Source organism: Achroia grisella, unplaced genomic scaffold (genome assembly GCF_030625045.1).
Source record: "Achroia grisella isolate CSIRO2021 unplaced genomic scaffold, CSIRO_AGI_Agris_v1 utg483, whole genome shotgun sequence".
Taxonomy (NCBI): domain Eukaryota; kingdom Metazoa; phylum Arthropoda; class Insecta; order Lepidoptera; family Pyralidae; genus Achroia; species Achroia grisella.
The window spans coordinates 1,500,881-1,521,516 of record NW_026712886.1 but is presented as its reverse complement, the minus strand read 5'-3'; the positions used below and the strand labels follow the sequence as shown (position 1 = coordinate 1,521,516).

The following is a 20,636-nucleotide window of genomic DNA, read 5'->3' as shown; positions in this document are numbered from 1 at the left end:
AATTACGCGATAACATGTACAAGATTAATGTAAATATAAGTTTATTACGAACTTTGACAGTTGACCGGTAAGAAATATTTATGTGTCGATTTTTGTACACAAATACTATATAAAAATGAACACAAACAACAATCGATACTTTTTATAGCTTAAACTCACTAATTATATCAATTACACTAAAAAAATTGAATAATAAAATAGATAAAAGTAATTAATTATTAGGGCCAGCTGACAAAGACAGTTATCGGTAATGTTGCCAGTCGAGAAAAAAAAACAAAGTGGCTGTCGGTCCGTCCCTATGTATGCTTAAATCTTTTGAAGCGGTTTTAATAGATAGAGTGATTCAAGAGGAAGGTTTATATATATACATGTACACCCGTGCGAAGCCGGGGCGACAAGCTAATTATAGACAAAATAAATAACCACCAATCATTTGCTGTATATTTAAGTACATTTAACACAAATATAGAATACAAGACACAATAAGTATAATTTTATAAATAAAAAATATGATTCAAAATAATATATATATATGTATGTATATATATTCCTATAATGTATGTATGTTAAAATTTAATTATATAACTAACTAGCTTTTGCTCGCGGCTTCGCTAACGTTAATTTATCCTCATAGGGGTGGAAATTATCAAAATCCTTTCTTAGGGGATGCCTACGTCATAGTAGCTTTATGCATGCAAAGTCTCAGCCCGATCGGTTTAAAATTAACAAAATTTCATATAAACTTTCGTCCCCTATTTTATTCCCTTGGGGGTAGAATTAATAAAAATCCTTTCCTAGCGGATGCCTACGTCATAACATCTACCTGCATGCCAAATTTCAGCCTGATCCGTCCAGTGGTTTGGGCTGTGCGTTGATAGATCACTATGTCAGTCACCTTTGAGTTATATATATATATAGATATAAATAGATTATAGTATAATAAACTAGAAACATTTTTATATAAGCTATGGAAGAGTGGAGCCTCCTGGGACACATTTTTATGCCTAAAAGGAGTCTGCAACAACATTAGAATGTAATTGTAAAATTGTGTTACCTGAATAAAGAATTTTGAATATTGAAATAAGAAAATAAATACAATAAGTCTGTCGCCAACAACGACCTTATTTTTAAGTCCACTGTTTTGAAGTCGGCTAACCAACTCATCAATTACCAAATGCTGAACTTTCAAATCCAAACATTTTATACATTTTTTTCGCTTCTCGTCATCGGAGAGTTTTTTCTTCATGGTGCTACTTGGCAAGTTGATCGATTCTCTTTGTTCGTTCATTTCTTCCGTTCGTTCAATCATTTCTTGCCAGTTCGTTCATTTAATACGATCATTTCCTCATCAACAGTGTTTTCTGTTTTCAATGTTTCTGTTTTATTCGGATATCAGGGATGTTATGGATATGAAATGGCGGATACGGATAGGTTTCGGATATAGCAATGATTATTATACCGGATACGGGTACGGTTGCGGATATGAAATTATTTCGGATTGTCCGTTAGTTTCGGATAATTTCGGTTACGGATATTAATTTTTTAAGGAATTTCAAAAGTAAAATACAAATCATTATATATTATAAAAAAAAGTCGCTGTTGCAGTCTGTCCATCCCTATGTATGCTTAAATATTTAAAACTACGCAACGGATTTTGAAGCCATTTTTTTAATATATAGAGTGATTCTAGAAGAAGGTTCATATATATAACATATGTACACCCCGAGTAGCTAGTAGCTAAAAAATGGTTACATAACATGTCTCAATTAGGCTCTGCCCCTATCCGATGTTATCCGAAACTTTTATTTCGGATTCGGTTACGGTTACGAATGTTTTTTTTTTATATCGGATATCCGATAGTTTCGGTTACGGTTACGTAGCTCCGTAACATCACTGTCACTGTTTTGATTTAGCTGAGCCGCAGGCTGACTCGTTCCAGTGTATTTTTTTTATTTCTCAGGACAATACACAAAGCGCCATCTAGGCCCAACTTAAGCTAGCTAAAGCTTGTGTTATGGGTACTAGATAACTGATACAAATACATAGATTTTTTTTCGTATATACATACATAGAAAACACTCAGATCGATGCAAATAATCATACCCATATAATACATGTATGTACACCCGGGCGAACCCGGGGCGAGTAGCTAGTAAATAATACATTATTTCAGTTTTATATACATATTAAACTGGAAAGTTTAAAAATAACTAAATTTCCAGATGCACCCATGTGTAAAATTGTCAACGATGGCGAAGTTTATGGGGCTTTGAAACAGGAGACTGTCCAGTTACTGTGCGATGTGGACTCGAGCCCACCACCTACCATCTTCAGTTGGACCTTCAACAGTTCAGGAGAAACGATACAAATATCTCCCAAGTAAGTTAGTTTTTCTATTGAGTATTGAAGTTTAGTAGTGGTTAGTTACAACACCAGACTGAACTGAAGGGTCCAGAGTTCGAATCCAGCTGGCGTCAGAATATTTGTATATCTCTATATATAATTACCATATCACAGTGTTGGTTGCGATACTTTTCCGAAATGGCTTAACTTTAATACTTTTAATAGATTTTGATGTAATTTTATTTGATGAATTTGTTATTAGGTAAGAACAGAAAACCGTTGATACGCAGTGTTGGGAAAGAACTACCCCGTCTTTATATTGTTAAAGATTTTCTAAATAATAACACTGGAGTTTAACTATCGACTGGAGAGATCCTAGTTTCATTTTTTTTATATTGTATTACGTTAGTCAGTTTCCAACTGGATTATACTTTCAAATACTTTTCTGTTACAGCCTCTACACCATGTCGGGTTACACATCGACCCTGAACTACAGACCGACCACCGACATGGATTATGGTACTATACTGTGTACAGCCACCAATGTAGTTGGGAAGCAAGGAGTCCCGTGCCTTTATAAGCTGGTCGCTGCTGGTAAGATCTCATTTGCAGTTCTATATATTGAGATAATTTTGAAATTCGAATCATAACTAGTTGTTTAGTTGCTATTAAAATTTTGAATTTCGAATCCTATATTCTTCTTTAAATAGTTTTGAAATTTCCAAATTAGAAGCCTATGTTTAAATGCTTTTTAAATTTTGAAATTGGAATGTTATATTCTTCCTTCGAATCATAACTAGTTGTTTAGCTGCTATTAAAATTTTGAAATTGGAATCCTATAAATTTTTTTTAATTGCTTTTTAAATTTCAAAGTTGGAAGCCTATATTTTTGTTTAATGCTTTTTCAATTTTCAAATTTGAATCCCATATTCTTCTTTAAATGCTATTGACATTTAGAAATTGGAACCCTATATTTTAGTTAAAATGCTTTTTAAATGTCCAAATTTGAATCTCATATTCTTCTTTAAATGCTTTTGGCATTTAGAAATTTAAAACTAACATTTTTTAAACCTAAACATTTTTAAAAATCGAAATTATTAGCCTATATTTTTTTTTTTTCAAATCCTTTTAAATCTTGAAATTGGAAGTAAATGCGTAATTTCTTATTATAGTCTCTTAGTGTTTATAATAGATATAATGCCATCTAGTGATATAGTTTTAAAACAACGTTCTAGTCGCTTTGTCTATCACAAAGTTCGGTGACTGTAACAGACATTTAATTAATTTTTTTTTAATCAAAACTATAAATTTATTTAAATCAGTTGTAAATTGTTTTAATAACTTTTTCTTTAAAATAAGACGACTTATTTGAGAAAATGACTAGACTAGGGTTACTGGACTCTACATGACAATAAGATATTCAATTTAGCAAAAACAAATTAAAGATACCGAGAATCGAATATAATGCTATGTTGACACGATCTGAGTAGACTTGAACAAGTACTCGTACGAGTTGACAGGTAGATAAATTATATTTTTTTTTATACCACTTAGGTGGCAAACAAGCATACGGGCCATCTGATGGTCAACGGTTACCGTAGCCTATGGACGCCTGAAACACCAGGGGTGTCATATATGCGTTGCCGACTTAAGAAACCTTAATATACCCTTCTTGAAAAACCCCATGCTGTAGTCTCTCGAGAAAACCTCGGCAGGTAGTTCATTCCACAATCTAAGTGTACGCGGGAGGAAACTCCTCTGAAACCGCACTGTCCGAGACCACTTAGGTTCCAGCGTGTGGGGATGAATTCCCTGTCGATGGCGAGCGGTGCGATGGTAAAAGGTAGCCGTAGGCATCATGTCAAACAATTCATCAGAACACAGTCCGTTGTATATTCGGTAGAACACACAAAGCGATGCGAAGTCTCGCCTCAAGCTAAGTGGTTCGATACCGTTTGAGAGATTGGGAACATGGACAATTCATAGCACGTCTCTGAACCGAGTCAAAAGGACCGAGCTGGTATCCAGGTGCTCCTGCCCAAAGATGAGAGCAGTACTCCATGTGCGGCCGATATTACTATTACGCTCATGTAATACTATTTTTTTTTTATTCGGTTGTTTGGGCTATTGTCAGATGTGTAGCACCTGTAGCACTGCGACCTACATAGATCTATTGTGCTCGCCCTTTTCAGAGTTCGCTACCTAGACCCGTCAGGGACAAGAATTGAAGGATATTCTTAGGAGCGATCGTTTTTATCTCCTCGGGAAAGAGTGTAAACTTTCCAAAGGAGATATTTCGTTTATGCATGAGTGGGCTACAACCACATAGGATGTGAAGCGGCGTTTCCTCTTCAGTTTGGCAGAATCTGCAGATACTTGTCGTGCATAGGCCTAGCTTAGCCATATGCTTGTTCAATTTGCAGTGTCCTGTGAGGGCCCTAGTCATCATGCATATGTTGTTTTTACTCAATTGCAGTAATCTATTGGAGTATTTGGTCGAGAAGCCCGATATAAGGTCTTTTGAATGTATTAATCCTGGCATTTCTTGCCAGTGATTCAGTGCTTCTCGTTTGGTTATTAATTTGAGATGTCCCAGTGTGAAAAAATGTAATACTAAGCCCACAGGCTTAGTATTAATATATATGAACATGTAATATGAGCAGACAAATCTCTGTGAATATATACAAGTCTTTAATTAACTTCTTAGTCCTTAATTTTAACGAAGCCAATTTTTGGCATGACACATTTGTATTCGTGACTACGATTGTTTGTAAAATGGTCCGAAAGTCTGTCAGTTTGTAAGTGATAAAGGAAACCAGGGAATTGTAGGATATATATATATATATATATATATATATATATATATATATTATATATATACTAACTAAAGAAACCGAAAGGGAACAGTACAAAGCAGTGACAATTTAGAATAGAATTTTGGTATTCGAAATGTAAAGCTTATAAAATAGGTCATAGACTAAATAAGTGGCCTATATTCCACAGTATGAACTAAATGAAATTTAGAATTTAAGTTTGCTGTAGTGTCTGCTTAATTCCTCCTAATTTTTTTTTTATAGTTTAATAAGTCTTTGCAGTCAATAATTCTTTAAGAATTTTTTGTTTTTAATAAATTAATTATTTTTTTTTTATGCTTTTTGGGATTTTCTTATATATTAGAATAGATCGGTAGTAGGGACGTGCTCTAAATATTATAGCATGACTAGCTGTTTCGGCAAACGTTGTTTTGCTATATAAATTACTAACGCTATAAAAAAAATAGGGGTTGGTGTTAGAAGGGTGAAAATTTAAGGTTGTATATATTTATGCTCAAAAAATAAAGAAATAATGTTAGGGGTGCACAACCCTTATTTCTTAGGGGTATGTAAAATAGATAGTAGCCGATTCTCAGGCCTGCTGAATATGCATATAAAATTTCATTAAAATCGGTTAAGCCGTTTCAGAGGAGTATGGTAACTAACATTGTGACACGAGAATTTTGTATATCAGATATATATATATATATAGGACGTATATGGCCGATCGTTGCCACTTACCATCATGTAGGCTGCATATTTTAGCATTAAGTAAAATAAAATATAATACACATAGTTTGTTCTTTGTATATAACCTAGAACACCGTTGTTTACCGCATATATCACGGGGAGTGTTCTGAGGAATTGTTCGTATTAATACCAGCTGCTGAGTTTCACCACCGTACCACCCGCCAGAAACTGAAATACCATCCTGATCATCTGGATGAATGGCGGTCCTCCACAGTGCGGTTTTCTAGAAACTTTTTGCCACGCAACCATATTGTGGAATCACCTTCTAGCAATGGTATTTCCGAACTGATACGATATTGAAACCTTCAAGAAAAGAGCTTATTCCGTTTTAAAAGCCCGACAACATACTTGCAATTCCCCTGGTATTGCGGATGCTCATGGGCGGTGGAGGTGAGCCGCATGCTCGTTTGTCCCCTATGTTATAAAAAAAAACACCGAAGTGGCTATGGTAGCTATACTTTGTGCACTCTACCATGGTGCATGTGACAGTTGCCTTCATTTGTAGACTAGAACATTTTGGCTGGGTTAAATTTAAATTACTACAGCTGAAATACTAAGTGTTAATTTGTAAATCGCGGCAACTTTCAAGAGCGAACTGTAACTGTCAACCGCACGATGCTACAGCGCACGGGGTATAGTGTAAGATATTTCAACTCTATGTACTAGTGAAAGTATGTATTATAATAAAATAACAACTATATAACATTAATTTAACTATGTCTCTAACACAATTCACTTTAGCATTTAAAATACAACCAGCACATCCTGTGCTCAAAGACGGAATGCCGTGACTTTTTTTTTATTTCGGACTACTCTAATGCTGTTGGCCGCAGCTGGCCTTTACAGCTTCACCGGACGTTAGGAGGCAAGTGCAGATGGCACTCCAAACCCACGAAAGGACTTATGGAGCGGCTGAAGGCCAACTCCTGCCAGACGGATACGACTTTAGTCTGAGGGCACCACTAGGGGTTCGAACTTCGTCTCAGGCCGTCGTAATATAGATCCCCGTTTGAATCGGACGGGGATCGATCGGAGGGGACAGTGCCGTGGCATACAAAAACCCTCCCTTACAGAGATATGAGTGGGGGTTATACGCAACTAGTATAACGATACCGAGTAATAATGAAACTACCTTCTTTTAATATTTTTAAATATCAGATTTTTCGACAATATCGATGCGTACCATAACAATAGTAATATATATTGAACACTGGTCAGAACGTTTGAATTTTATCAAGGATAGCACTGGCGTAAGCAACTGTCCACCCACGTTCAGAATTGTATCGTGTCAACACGGCTTAAGTTTGATAATGGAATGTTATTTGCAAAGACAAAGAAAATAATTGCCTCACTGAAATAATGAAATGGAATAAACTTTATATACAATTTGAAAAAAAATAAGAATATTTTTACGGTTGACATTCGGTATGAGGTATAACTATATCAACAGGAAGGATATTTCATATATTTCTTTCTATCCTTGTAAAAACTTAGCGGGTACTCGTAATCTCTCACTCGTTTAGATAGATAGATAAATTCTTTATTCACAATTACAGACACATAACATACATGAGATACAGAAACAACACGAATTAATATAAGAAATGTAGGTAGCTTTATGTGCTGCAAAAGTGAAAAGGTAGCCAACTCAGCGTAAAGTTTTAGCGCCTCACCAATTTCAGCCGAAAAGCAGTTTGACTTTGTATGTTATGCTTGCTGGTTGAGATAAGGCAGTAAAATTACAAAGTAAGGAGCATGATATCATAGTCCACTGAAACTACGTTATCAACGCATGAGTATCACGGGTGGCATATGATAACATGATGTCCGTAGTGCTGTTCATGTATATAAGTGATAGTTACCACTTACCATAAGCTTATCTTATTTGCCATTCCAATAGAAAAAAATCTGAAAAAAGTATATGAAGTCACGGGTAACAACTAGTTTATAATACAGTACGTCTGTGCATCTAACCAAGAGTGTCATTAGTATGTATTTATTTATTACTATATTACTCTAAAGTTTCATCAAAATCCGTTCAGAAGTTTTTGCGTGAAAGAGTAACAAAACATCCATCCATACTCACAAACTTTTGCATTTATAATATTAATAAGATTGAAATTATTTAAATGTATTTATAAATGACAACCTCGGAGGTCTAGCGGTCTGGCACACCGCTTTACGTCCGATGGTCGCGGGTTCGATTCCTCGCACGGCACAAACATTTGTATTCACGAGTTTGTTTGTTTGTATCGGTCGGGGTGTTTTCTATGTATAATATGTATGTATTTACAAAAAAAATATATGTATCTGTATCAGTTGTCTAGTACCCATAATAAGCTCTGCTTAGCTTAGGTCTAGCTGGCGCTGTGTGAATTATCCTGAAATTCTTGTATTATATTATATATATATATATATACTTTCTCTTTTCTGTATAATATATATATATATAAAATAGTATATTTTGTCTTACCAATCTTACATTTTCCATTCTGTAGGTCGACCGACGCCTCTACAGAACTGTTCCGTCGTAAATCAGAGCTCGAATGGTTTACAAGTAGAATGTGTCGAGGGATTTGACGGTGGTTTACTGCAAACGTTTTATATGGAGGTGTTGGAACTACCCTCTCTAATAGTAAGTACATCTACCCACCCCATTTGTAGATATCACGCGTGAAGATATGCTTACATAGATTTATAATGGTAAAGTAAGTGGTAGATGTTTTTTTTTATTGATGATAATGGAATGGTGCACCCTCCTGCGCTAACGGTTTACGCTGGCGGGGCACCAGTGGAGGATGATGAGTATGAGGTCAGGTCATTTAGCCCATCATGACAAATTCACCACGAATTTGTCATGATGGTTCCCAGGGTGTACCACGAGGAGGTCACCCTGACATGGTACATTGTTAGCAATGGAGTCTTCAGGCCATATTACTAACAATCCCCTTTCTTCCCAGTACTACTTATATATATATAGGATATACTTTGTATAAAGTCGTTTGAGCACAAATAATTGTATGAATATTTATAGATATTGAATTTTAAAAAATATTTAAAAGATGACTATATTTTTTTAGAATAAAAATAGCTATTTTACTTTATATGTATATATCAATGTGCAGAGTAGTTTATTTGAATATTTTTTTATAAATAATTATAAAACTTTCGGAATATTTATATACTCAAAATTTATATATATAATGTTTCCGAATAATTTATACTACTTACAAGACTCTATCACTTTATCGAATTGCAGACGATAGCATGAATCCTAAGTTCATTGCCCGGTGCACTATTGAAGTTATCACTACTTGAGTTTTATGAGTGCAACAAAATTTACGTTAGCGATAAATTAGGGAAAGTCTTTGAGTGCAGCCGTATTTGTTATTTGTTCTTAAATTTATATATATTTACTACCTGTCACGGCAAACGTTGATTTACCTTAAAATAAAAATAAAAAAATTAGGGGTGGACTACCCCTAACATTTATGGGGATGAAAAATAGATGTTGGCCGATTCTCAGACCTACTCAATACGCTCACAAAATTTCATGAGAATCGGTCAAGCCGTTTCGGAGGAGTATGGGAACGAAAACTGTGACACGAGAATTTTATATATAATATTTAAATTTTTCATTTTCAGGGTTATTCTTAAATGAGCATTTTTTTTTTTATATAGGTTCGAGCAAACATATCTTCGAACAGTACACCATTCTTCGAAGTGCCAGGCTTGGACAGTAGATCCAGCTACACTGTCATATTGTACGCTGCTAACGCGAAAGGTAGAAGCGAAAGTGTTAATTTATACACTGTGGCGTTGAGATCACCAGACAAATATACAGGTAATATTAATATTATTGCATTGCATTACATATATTTACAGTTAGTAGGTAGTTAATTTCACAGTAGATCAATCAGCAAGCAGAAGAGAAGAGAGGAATATATTGTTGTTTCATAGAATAGAATAGAAAATCATTTATTCAAATAAACTTAATTTAAGCACTTTTGAATATAAACAATTTTTTTTTTAAATCTACCGCTTATTCGAAAAGCTCTCATCACAAGAAGAATAAGCAAGAAACTTGTGTGTTGCTCTTTTAAACAATCATTGTAAGTTCACATTTTACAAGTCGAAACGTGTGAATACAAACTACCAACCAGCACTAATTTATTTAGGCTCAAATATAAAAATACGATAAGATTAAATCAGTCGTAGTGATAAGAGCAGACCAGTCTCTACAAGCGGCACTCGTTCACGAGTATGACGGATGAACCAGCTATCACTGCGCTCGACCATCCATATTTATAAAATTGACAAAAAATATATATCGAATATATGTACATAGTTCTATGAATTTAACTATATAATATTTCGACGACCTCGGTGGTCTAGCGGTCTAGCACACCGCTTTACGACAGATGGTCGCGAATTCTATTCCTCGCACGGCACAAAAATTTGTATTCATGAGTATGATTGTTTGTATCGGTCTGGGTGTTTTCTATGTATAATATGTATGTATTTACAAAAAAAATCTATGTATATGTATCAGTTATCGAGTACCCATAACACAAGCTTTAGCTAGCTTAACGTGGGTCTAGATGGCGCTGTGTGAATTGTCCTGAGATTATTATTATTATTATTTATTTATAAAATTGTAGAATATATAATTAAATATGTGATAATGTTGTTTTGAGAGCTCGTATAATTTTTTTATCATTTATATTTATCTTTTAATGAAAGTTATTTGTATATATTTTTTAAACATTATTTAGTTATGCATTGCATTACATAATTTTAGAGTTAGTAGTTAGTAGGTAGTTAATATCACAGCAAATCAATCAGCCAACAGAAGAGAAGAGAGGACGATATCGTTGTTTAATCATTACATAGTATAAAACAAAGTCGGCGTCGCTGTCTGTCCGTCTCTATGTATGCTTAAATGTTTAAAACTACGCAACGGATTTTGAAGCGGTTTTTTTTATAGATACAGTGATTCAAGAGGAAGGTTTATATGTATAATACATGTACATCTATGCGAAGCCGGGGTGGGTAGCTAGTCATTACTAAATTGGCAAACAGAATATATCGAATACACGTAGTTCTATGAATTTAACTATACAATATTTGATTATTCACATTGTATATTGCGGTCATAGCAATGTGTTGTCTATGAAAGGTGAAGATGATGAAATTAAAAGTTTATTATATACTTGTCGATAATTTATTCCATTAATAAGGCCACGAATCTTCAGTAGTTAATCCATAAATGCCGGCTCTGAAAATAAAAATCTATAATCATTTATTCATGTAGGACATTTTAGCCGCTGCTGAACGTCGAGTTTTTTGTATTAATGATTTTGCCCTACCTTTCAGTTCAGTATATAGATTAAATTAAGACTGCTAAGAAACTAAATTGAATTTATTTTTTTGCATGCTTATATATGTAGGTTGTATGTATGTCTAACATTAAATGAAATAACCATGAACTACTGCCATGTACGTTTGTCACTTGTGAATGATTATATATAAGGGTCATTATGTCATGGGCACCTTGGTATGAAATCTATACCTACAGCCTACAGAAAAAAAAGTAGGAAGTTTAGATAAACATCTCTAGTTTACGAATATATATATCGCATTAATGCAGACAATGGGATTCAGACCAAAATATGAAAATGAAAAATAATATAATTAGGTTTCGGACATTAATATTGATTGTTCTGTTTATTTAACAAAATGCTTCATTGAAATTGTTTTATCCATATATTCACTGAATACTTTCTATCACTTAATTTTTAATCCCATAGGTTAAAAAAAAATAACTACATAAAATTAATAGTTTCTTAACATTTTCACTTAATTTGATTTTCAATTTTTTTGGAAAATAGTTTTCCAAAAATATTGAAAATCAAATTTTCAAAGTTAACTGAGTCAGATTTTGTCCAGAGATATTTATTTGGTAAAAATTAAAATAATCATCATCTACTTCTTCCTTATCCCATTTATTTGTGGTCGGCGTAATATGTTTTTCTCTTCCATTCATCCCTGTTCGCAGTCATCTCGTTATTTACTCCCTTTCTTACCATATCATCTTTCACACAGTCCATCTATCTCTTTTTCGGCCTTCCCCTGCCCTTATAACCATCCACATTCATATGTAACACCTTTCTTAAAATATTATCCTCGTTCCTACGCATTACATGTCCATACCACGATAGACGATTACTCTTCAACCTCTCCGACACCGGCGCATTCCTACATGCATACTTTTCATACGTAAAAATTAAAATAATATAACAAATATATAATAATAAAATATAATATAATATTATAATATAATAACTAATATAATATAATATAACCTTAAAAAATATAATATAATAACTAAAATATGTTATTAAAATAAGAGCCTAAAGGCCGAAGATACTGGCATTGTTACCCCTAAAATTAAAATAAAATAAATCTCACCCTCTCTTAGCGAAGATTCCATTGCCCATGTTGAAAACTGGACCGCTGCACTGTACATTTTCGGCTTGTTCAACATCAGTGCATAAACTACTTTGAAAATGATCCGTAATAACACTGGATGCGAAGAGTGTGTATGCACGGATGTGAGAGCACATGGTAGTCAAGCAGCCGGGTTGCGGATGCCTGCCTCCGTTGGGGTAGAAATCCGCGTCTCCAATAGGATTGAATATACCAAGACGACCACCGTCAGTATGAATTACTTCCACATATTGTGCTGCGCTTGAGTTCAGAGCATTAGTGTTGCCAGTCCATAAAGGACCGGCTGCATCCAAACCTATGAAACACGTAATTCGAATCCAATCAGGAAATAATTAAACCAGTTATAAATATATAATCAGACGGCCTTGGTGGTTGGTTGGTTTAGCACGTTGTTTTGCTTCCGATGGTTGCGGGTTCGATTCCTCGCACGGTATTTGTATTCATGTGTATATTTCTTTGTATCGGTCTGGGTGTTTTCTGTGTATATTATGTATATATTTACAAAAAAAAACTAAGTATGTATATCAGTTGTCTAGTACCCATAACACAAGCACTGCTTACCATTGGTCTAGCGCTGTGTTAATTGTCCATGGTTATTTATTTATTGATTAATTGGTTATTAGGAATTGAATGTATAAAGCAAATCAAACCCAAAATAGCTTGCTACGAAAACATTTGTTTATATACATACATATAGTAAACATAGCCGATACAAAAATCATTTGTTATTTATGCTGAGCATCGACACCATATAGTAATTCACAAATTCAAAATATCTTTATTCATGTACTATTACGATATGATATGTCAAATCTAATCGGAATGATATCGAGATGAGAAGATACAGATATTTAATTTTTTTCAAATAATAGTGGAACATGTTAATACAGTTATTAAAATTCAAATTTGGGAGAATAGAGTGACCACCAGCATATGCTATCGCAAAGAAAAACCGCTAAACCTTCGAGGTCGTCATATTTATTAACTCTATATAAATGATATAATACTGACCAGTAACACGAGCTGATATTCCACCAACCTGCATTCCTGCACTACCCACAACATGAGCACCCAAACTGACGCCGATTAAGTGAACGTTATTCCAGTCACCTCCAGTGATTTCAATGAGCCAGTTGAGAAAATCACCAAGAAATCGGCCTACTTCTGCAACGCCACTTACGGCAGTTACATAATTTGAATTAGCTACTGTACGCCAGTCCACAACGATCACATTGACATCGTGAACAGAAAAAAAAGCACGCGCCATGGTCAATACAGAGTATCCATTGCTATTGAATCCATGCACAACTACTACTAACGGTTTGCTACCATCGTAATTAGAATTCCAAATAGAGTTGCTATCGCCATGTTCCAATATTTGATAGATGCCAGCGTTTTGCCTGGAAACAAATCAACGAATATTAATTAATTAGCTAACATAAAAGTAATATCTAGTATACTACCTAATCGCCCCGGTTTTGCCTTGGTGTACATGTAAGAAAGAAAGAAAAACATTTATTGACAACCATTATTACATTTACATATTTGACAAATGTACATTTTACACACACATATTTATTTTTTATTTATTTATTTAATTCAGGCTACATGGCCCATATTATAAATACCTTATAGACTAACATACATAAGAAATAATAATAAAATATGAAAAATAAAGTTGTCTCTATGGTCACGGCAGACGACGGACCGATAGACCACATATGCACACACACACTCATATACATATATACATACATACTCACTTAGAACAATTACAATAATTCATCTTATATTATTTCTACATATGGTTGGCAACATGGCTGACACTCAGCATATGCCGTAACAGCTATCTGTTACGGCGCTGGTATGTGCCTGCCATGTATTATACATATAAAGCTTACTCTAGAATCACTCTATCTATTGAAATAAACCGCTTCAAATCCGTTGCATAGTTTCAAAGATTTAAGCATAGGGATAAACAGACAGCGACAACGATTTCGTTTTATACTATGTAGTGATTAGTGCTAGTTGGCAGTTTATATTCACACGTTTCGTTTAAAAAATGTAAACTTTCAAGGATTATTTAAAAGAGCAACACACAAGTTTCTTGCTCGTTCAGCTTGTAATGTACTTTCCGAATGAGAGGTAGATTAAAAAAATTGCTATGACTATTCAAAAGTGCTAAATTAAGTTTATTTGAATAAAGAATTTTCTATTCTATAAAAGTATTCGATAATAGTGTAAAATATTGTAATATACACATATTATGTGTGAAATATGATATTGTAAGAAAGGGAGTGAATGACGCGGTGACTGCGAATAGAGATAAATGGAAGAGAAGTCGTAACATGAACACGTGATATGTTTTCACAATCACAAAAAACCCCCATGCTGTTTTTTAAGAAGGAAGAAGAGTGAGAAGACCTCGGCAGGTAGTTCATTCCACATTCTTAGTGTACGTGGGAGGAAGCTACTCTGACTCCCCACTATCCGAGACCACTTAAGTTCTAGAGGAAGGTTTACACGTATAGTCTCACCCATGTGAGCCTACGCTGTAAATAATATAATTGACGTAGTGGAGTGACCTGAAACAGTCATGCTCGCTATAAAGTTCAAACTTGTGGCGGCGTGGTGGGCCGGGTCGATATGCTCCCTCTAATTTGGTTGAGTACAATGATGGCTGACTCATACGTCATACTCGTGAACGGGTGCTGCTTGTGGGGACTGGTCTGTTCAGGTTGTGAACACTGATTAAATTTTTTGTTCTTTGCGATAGCATATGCTGGTGGTCACTCTATTCTCCCAAATTTGAATTTTAATAACTGTATATTATTATAAACATGTTCCACTATTATTTGAAAAAAATACGAGCTGAGTTTCTTGTCAGTTCTTCTCGTCTCGATATCATTCCGAACTGACGGTAGATTTGACATATAAGAGTCTGTAATAGACCTATATGAATAAAGATATTTTGAATTTGAATTTGTGAAGCCGGGGCGAATGAAGAATTATATAAATTAACAAACCTGGTCAAAAGCCAGTACTGATTATTGGCACCATGACGAGTATTTAACAAAGTTTGATCTGCAGCCTCTTTTAAGTCTACAAGACGCGGCACGCCCTCTTCATCCGGCATCCATATGTACCGGCTCTCACCCTCTATGTAGTTGCTATTATCACCAGGAACCAGGGGGATGGCACTGCTTGCACACACTTAAATAAATAAGTAATTAGAATATGTATAATAATACATACTTTAATAAGAAAAAAGTAAAAAAAAAAAAATACAAAATATTTTTATTCATGTAGGTCTATTACAGACTCTTATGATATGTCAAATCTACCATCAGTTCGGAATGACTTCGAGATGAGAAGAACTGAGAAGAAACTCAACTCGTATTCTTTTCAAATAAATCTTGCACATGTTTATAATAATACATAGTCATTAAAATTCAAATAAAAAAAATTATTAGTACATCAAATATATATAAAAAAAACTTTAAAATAAAAAATACCAACAAGTTATAAACACGGCTAGAACTAGAAGAACTTTCATGACTGATTCGCACGCGAGGTTTGATCAAATAATACATACGTTATGAATATTTTGTTTTTTATAGCTATAATTTGATAATAAATCTAATCTGACCAATATACTGTTAATTGAATGAAATTATATGAGCCGCTAATATGTTAATTCCGTCACAGAACAATGTTATATTCCAACTCAAAACAACTTATAAAGGAAAAATAAAATCTAATTAAAATCTAAAACTCGACTTTTAAAAAACTATTATACTAATATTAAAACAAATATTCTCATATTCAATTGTTATGTACAACTTATTCAGAAAGTAATAAAAAGTATATAAAAAATTAGTAATAATATATGACAAAAGTGCATGACAATGATTGTTCATGGACAGGATTTTCATTTATAATATTCTCAGGACAATTCACAAAGCGTCATCTAGACCCAAGTTAAGTTACCTAAAGCTTGTATTATGGGTACTAGACAATTAATACAAATATATAGATATATCTTTTCGAAAATACATACCTGTTATACATAGAAAACACCCAGACCGATACAAAAAAATCATACTCATGAATACAAATGTTTGTACTGTGCGAGGAATCGAACCCGCCACCATCAGAATTAAGACGGTGTGCTAAACCGCTAGACAACCGAGGCAGTCAAATTTAATGTTAGACATAGTCACCTATATATTTAGAATATTTACATAACTTAATTATACAACTAAGAACCTAAAATTAAAAAGCTTAAAAAATATAATATAATAACTAAAATATATTATTAAAAGGGGTCCCTTTAGGCAAAGTACCGAAGATACTGGCAGCGTTCCCTCTTTGAATAGCTAGACTAATTCTTTGACACCTATATAAGTGTACAATGTAAATAAACTGGCTCTTAATAAAAAAGAAATTGAGTTGAATTTCTTGTCAGTTCTTCTCAATAGAATCTGTATGTTGAAATGGACGGTAGGAAAAAATATTAATACAAAAAAACTTGATGTTCATAAACGGATAAAATGTCTGCATGAACAAATTATTTTGATTTTACAAGTCGTTACTGAGCTGAAGAAACGGCCGCTCACGTAATCATGGAGTGGGCAGCAGTGGCCACAACGAAACTCCTCGGAACGGTGAGGTCGCTCTGTGAAGCCTGTGAAAACACCAGGTCTTCTGCACTTCTGGAAGGAGCTTGGCTGGCTACGTTAGTAGTCTCGGTTCTACACGCATAACGGCCCAAATAAGAGGCTGATTGCGGAAAATGGAGTCTACATTACATTACATTACGTTACTCAGCTCGACAATATATGTAAAAACGGCGGCCGGCACTAATAGTAATGTTTTAGAAACTACCTAGATAGATTATACTTGTGAATACTTTAAAAATTTTACAGATATAGAAATAGAAATAATCTTTATTCAAATAAATTGAATACAAGCACTTATGAATAGTCCTATTTTTTTATTCTACCACTCATTCGGAACGCAGATCTATCACAAGAAGAATGAGCAAGAAACTTTTAAATAAACATTTTTTTAAATACATAATCACACAATAACAAATATGAGGCATGCCATAATCAACATAATAATCAATATAGAAACCGCTACGCACTGATTCTAGTGCAATCAGATAATATTGTCAGCGTTATGGCATTTTAAGTTTTTTCTACAAAAACAAATGTTAAGTTAGTAATTACATTAATTATCAGTATAATTTGTTTGTTCATTTCACTAATATTATATTATACTAGCTTTTGCCCGCGGCTTCGCTCGCGTTAATTTATCCTCTTAGGGGTGGAATTCATCAAAATCCTCTCTAAGGGGATGCCTATATCATAGTAGCTTTTTGCATGCAGTCTCAGCCCGATCGGTTTGAAATTGACAAAGTTTCATACAAACTTTCATCCCCTATTTTATCCCCTTGGGGATAGAATTAATCAAAATCCTTTCTTAGCGGACGCCTACGTCATAACATCTACCTGCATGCCAAATTTCAGCCCGATCCGTTCAGTGGATTGGGCTGTGCGAAAATAGATCACTATGTCAGTCAGTCACCTTTGAGTTATATATATTTAGACATCTGTTTCAGTTTTTAATCAAATGATTTATGATAAATAATCAGTATCAAATGTAATATATCTAACTTTTGTATGATTAATTTTATTAATTGGTAATATTAATCCGATGAATGATTCATCGTTATCATTTTACGTAATTTTGTTAAGTGTTTTGGTTAGTGTTATCTGATATGAGTATAGTATGACGGCCTCGGTGGTTAGCGGTTTAGTGCTTTACTTCCGATGGTCACGAGTTCGATTCCTCGCACGGCACAAACATTTGCATTCATGAGTTGATTGTTTGTATCGGTCTGGATGTTTTCTATGTGTTTTTACAAAAAAAATATCTAAGTATTTGTATCAGTTGTCTAGTACTCATAACACAAGCTCTTACCGAGCGACTAGATGGCGCTGTGTTAATTGTACAATTTATTAGTATTTAGAAATAAATCTATGTACCAAATTTCTTTTAAATCGGTTCAGTATTTTTGGCGTGACAGCGAGACAGACACACAGATAGACAGATTTTGTTAAATTTATCTGTCGTATTTATAACATTAAATATCAATATAGGATTCAATATCTTTATTAATTTTTTTTTTACTTTTATATATATTCATTTCTTACTTTATCTTTCCAGATAATTCTTTTCACCCTCCTTTATATATGTATATTGTAACTGCATGTTACATGTGTTCTTTAATAATTTTTTTTTCGGACTACGCTAATGCTTTTGGCCGACGGATACGATTTTAGCTTCACCGGACGATAGGGGGCGAGTGGAGATTATTTTTAAACCCGTGTTAAATTATGGAGCGGCTGTCAGCTCGTGACCACGGCTAGACAACCTAGTCGATTTTAGTCTGAGAGGTAAATACCTTTATTTGCCATAAAATATTCGTGTTAAGACCCAGTTAATAATTTAAATAATTAATTGAGATTATTTATGTGTTATATTTACTATATGTTACAATTAAAGTATATCTATCTATCTATGTCTAATGATATTATTAATGTACTTAAGGTACAAGCACATCGATACCGCTGTCGCCGATGCTGGTGTGCTTGCTGGCGGTGGCAGCCCTGCTCTGCACCGGCATATGTGGAGTGATCACAGCGCTGTACCGGCGCCACGCGGCCAGGAGGCATGATATTGATAAGCGTCTACCATCCACGTAAGTATCTATCTATCTATACTAGTGCTCGCCATAAGGTCGAAATTGGTCGAATTTCGACCTTATGTCATACCTTATTTATCATCATCATCATCATCTGCTTCTTCCTTATCCCATTTATTTGTGGTCGTCGTAATATGTCTTTCGCTTCCATTCATCCATGTTCGCAGTCATCGCGTTATTTACTCCCTTTCTTACCATATCATCTTTCACACAGTCCATCCATCTCTTTTTCGGCCTTCCTCTGCCCTTATAACCATCCACATTCATATGTAACATTATACCTTATTTATACTTAATTTAAATTATAAGTTTCAATATTATTAATTGTATTTTTAAATACTGTTTCTCAATTTGAGTACACACTTTAACAAACAAAAGAGTATATATATATATATGCGTGTGTGAAATACTTGGTATTTGTGTGTAATGTAAAATACATTAATTATTAATTAATTAAAAAAATATATTAACATTCTTCACTTCTTCTCTTTTTATATTATAACTAGCTTTTGCCCGCGGCTTCGCTCGCGTTAATTTATCCATCAAAATCATTTCTTAGGGGATGCCTACGTCATGGTAGCTTTATGCATGCAAAGTCTCAGTCGTTCAGTAGTTTTTGCGCGAAAGAGTAACAAACATTCATGCATCCATACATCTATACATCCATATCATCATAATACTAGTAAGATAATTTACTTCTGGTAAAATTAATTAACAAATAACTCCTCGGTGATCTAGCGGTTGCCATACCGCTTTACTTCCGATGGTCGCAGGTTCGATTCCTCGCACCCAAACATTTGTATTCATGAGTATGTTTGTTTGTAACGGTTTATTATATTTATAGTTATATTAAATCTATATATATAAAAATAAAATCTGTATTATTGTGAACATATACAACGTTTGTTTGAATATTGAAATAATTTCCTGTCAGTTCTTGTCATCTATATCATTCCGGACATGCATATAGGTACGTACCTACATGAATAACGATATTCTTAATTTGAATTGAATTTATTTATATAAAAAATAACTAAGTAGGTATTTATATCCCGCGTACACTTAGATTGTGGAATGAACTTCCTGCCGATCTTCTTAAACTGCATGGGGTTTTTAGACCGTATATTGACTTAAGGGTCTTTTTTGTTTCAGTCATAGGCTACGGTAAACTGATATAATAGATGGGCCGTATACTTGTTTACTTTAATATTTCGAAAAAAATCAGTTTCTTTTAGAACACAAGCTGTTAAGTTCCACGCGGTGTGTTAATTATCGCGGGTTATTTATTTATTATATTTATAGTCTTTTAATATATAAATTTAATTTTCGTTTGTAATATTGCATCTTAATCTTAATAATATTATATAATTCACCAAAATAACATTTTAAATTTTAGTATGGATGTTTGTTACTCTTCTCAAATTGTTTTGACGGGACTTTTTTTGTCA

General features: G+C 33.9%; 2 protein-coding genes across 2 annotated transcripts in view; one reads left to right on the top strand and one right to left on the bottom strand.

Moving 5' to 3' along the window:
* Positions 1-20,636, top strand: part of LOC131845762 (B-cell receptor CD22-like) — a 107,032-nt gene that overhangs the window by 69,772 nt on the left and 16,624 nt on the right. The window contains exons 9-13 of the mRNA XM_059194854.1: positions 2,223-2,379; positions 2,798-2,937; positions 8,405-8,541; positions 9,588-9,750; positions 19,035-19,185. Coding sequence (XP_059050837.1) covers positions 2,223-2,379; positions 2,798-2,937; positions 8,405-8,541; positions 9,588-9,750; positions 19,035-19,185 — 748 coding nt within the window. The remainder of the gene's footprint in view (positions 1-2,222; positions 2,380-2,797; positions 2,938-8,404; positions 8,542-9,587; positions 9,751-19,034; positions 19,186-20,636) is intronic.
* On the bottom strand, positions 11,139-15,972 carry LOC131845763 (hepatic triacylglycerol lipase-like). Its single transcript, XM_059194855.1, has 5 exons — positions 15,936-15,972; positions 15,443-15,629; positions 13,428-13,816; positions 12,378-12,711; positions 11,139-11,184 (listed from the first exon to the last, which is right to left on the bottom strand). The coding sequence occupies exons 1-5, from the start codon at positions 15,970-15,972 to the stop codon at positions 11,139-11,141; spliced, it is 993 nt and encodes a 330-aa protein (XP_059050838.1).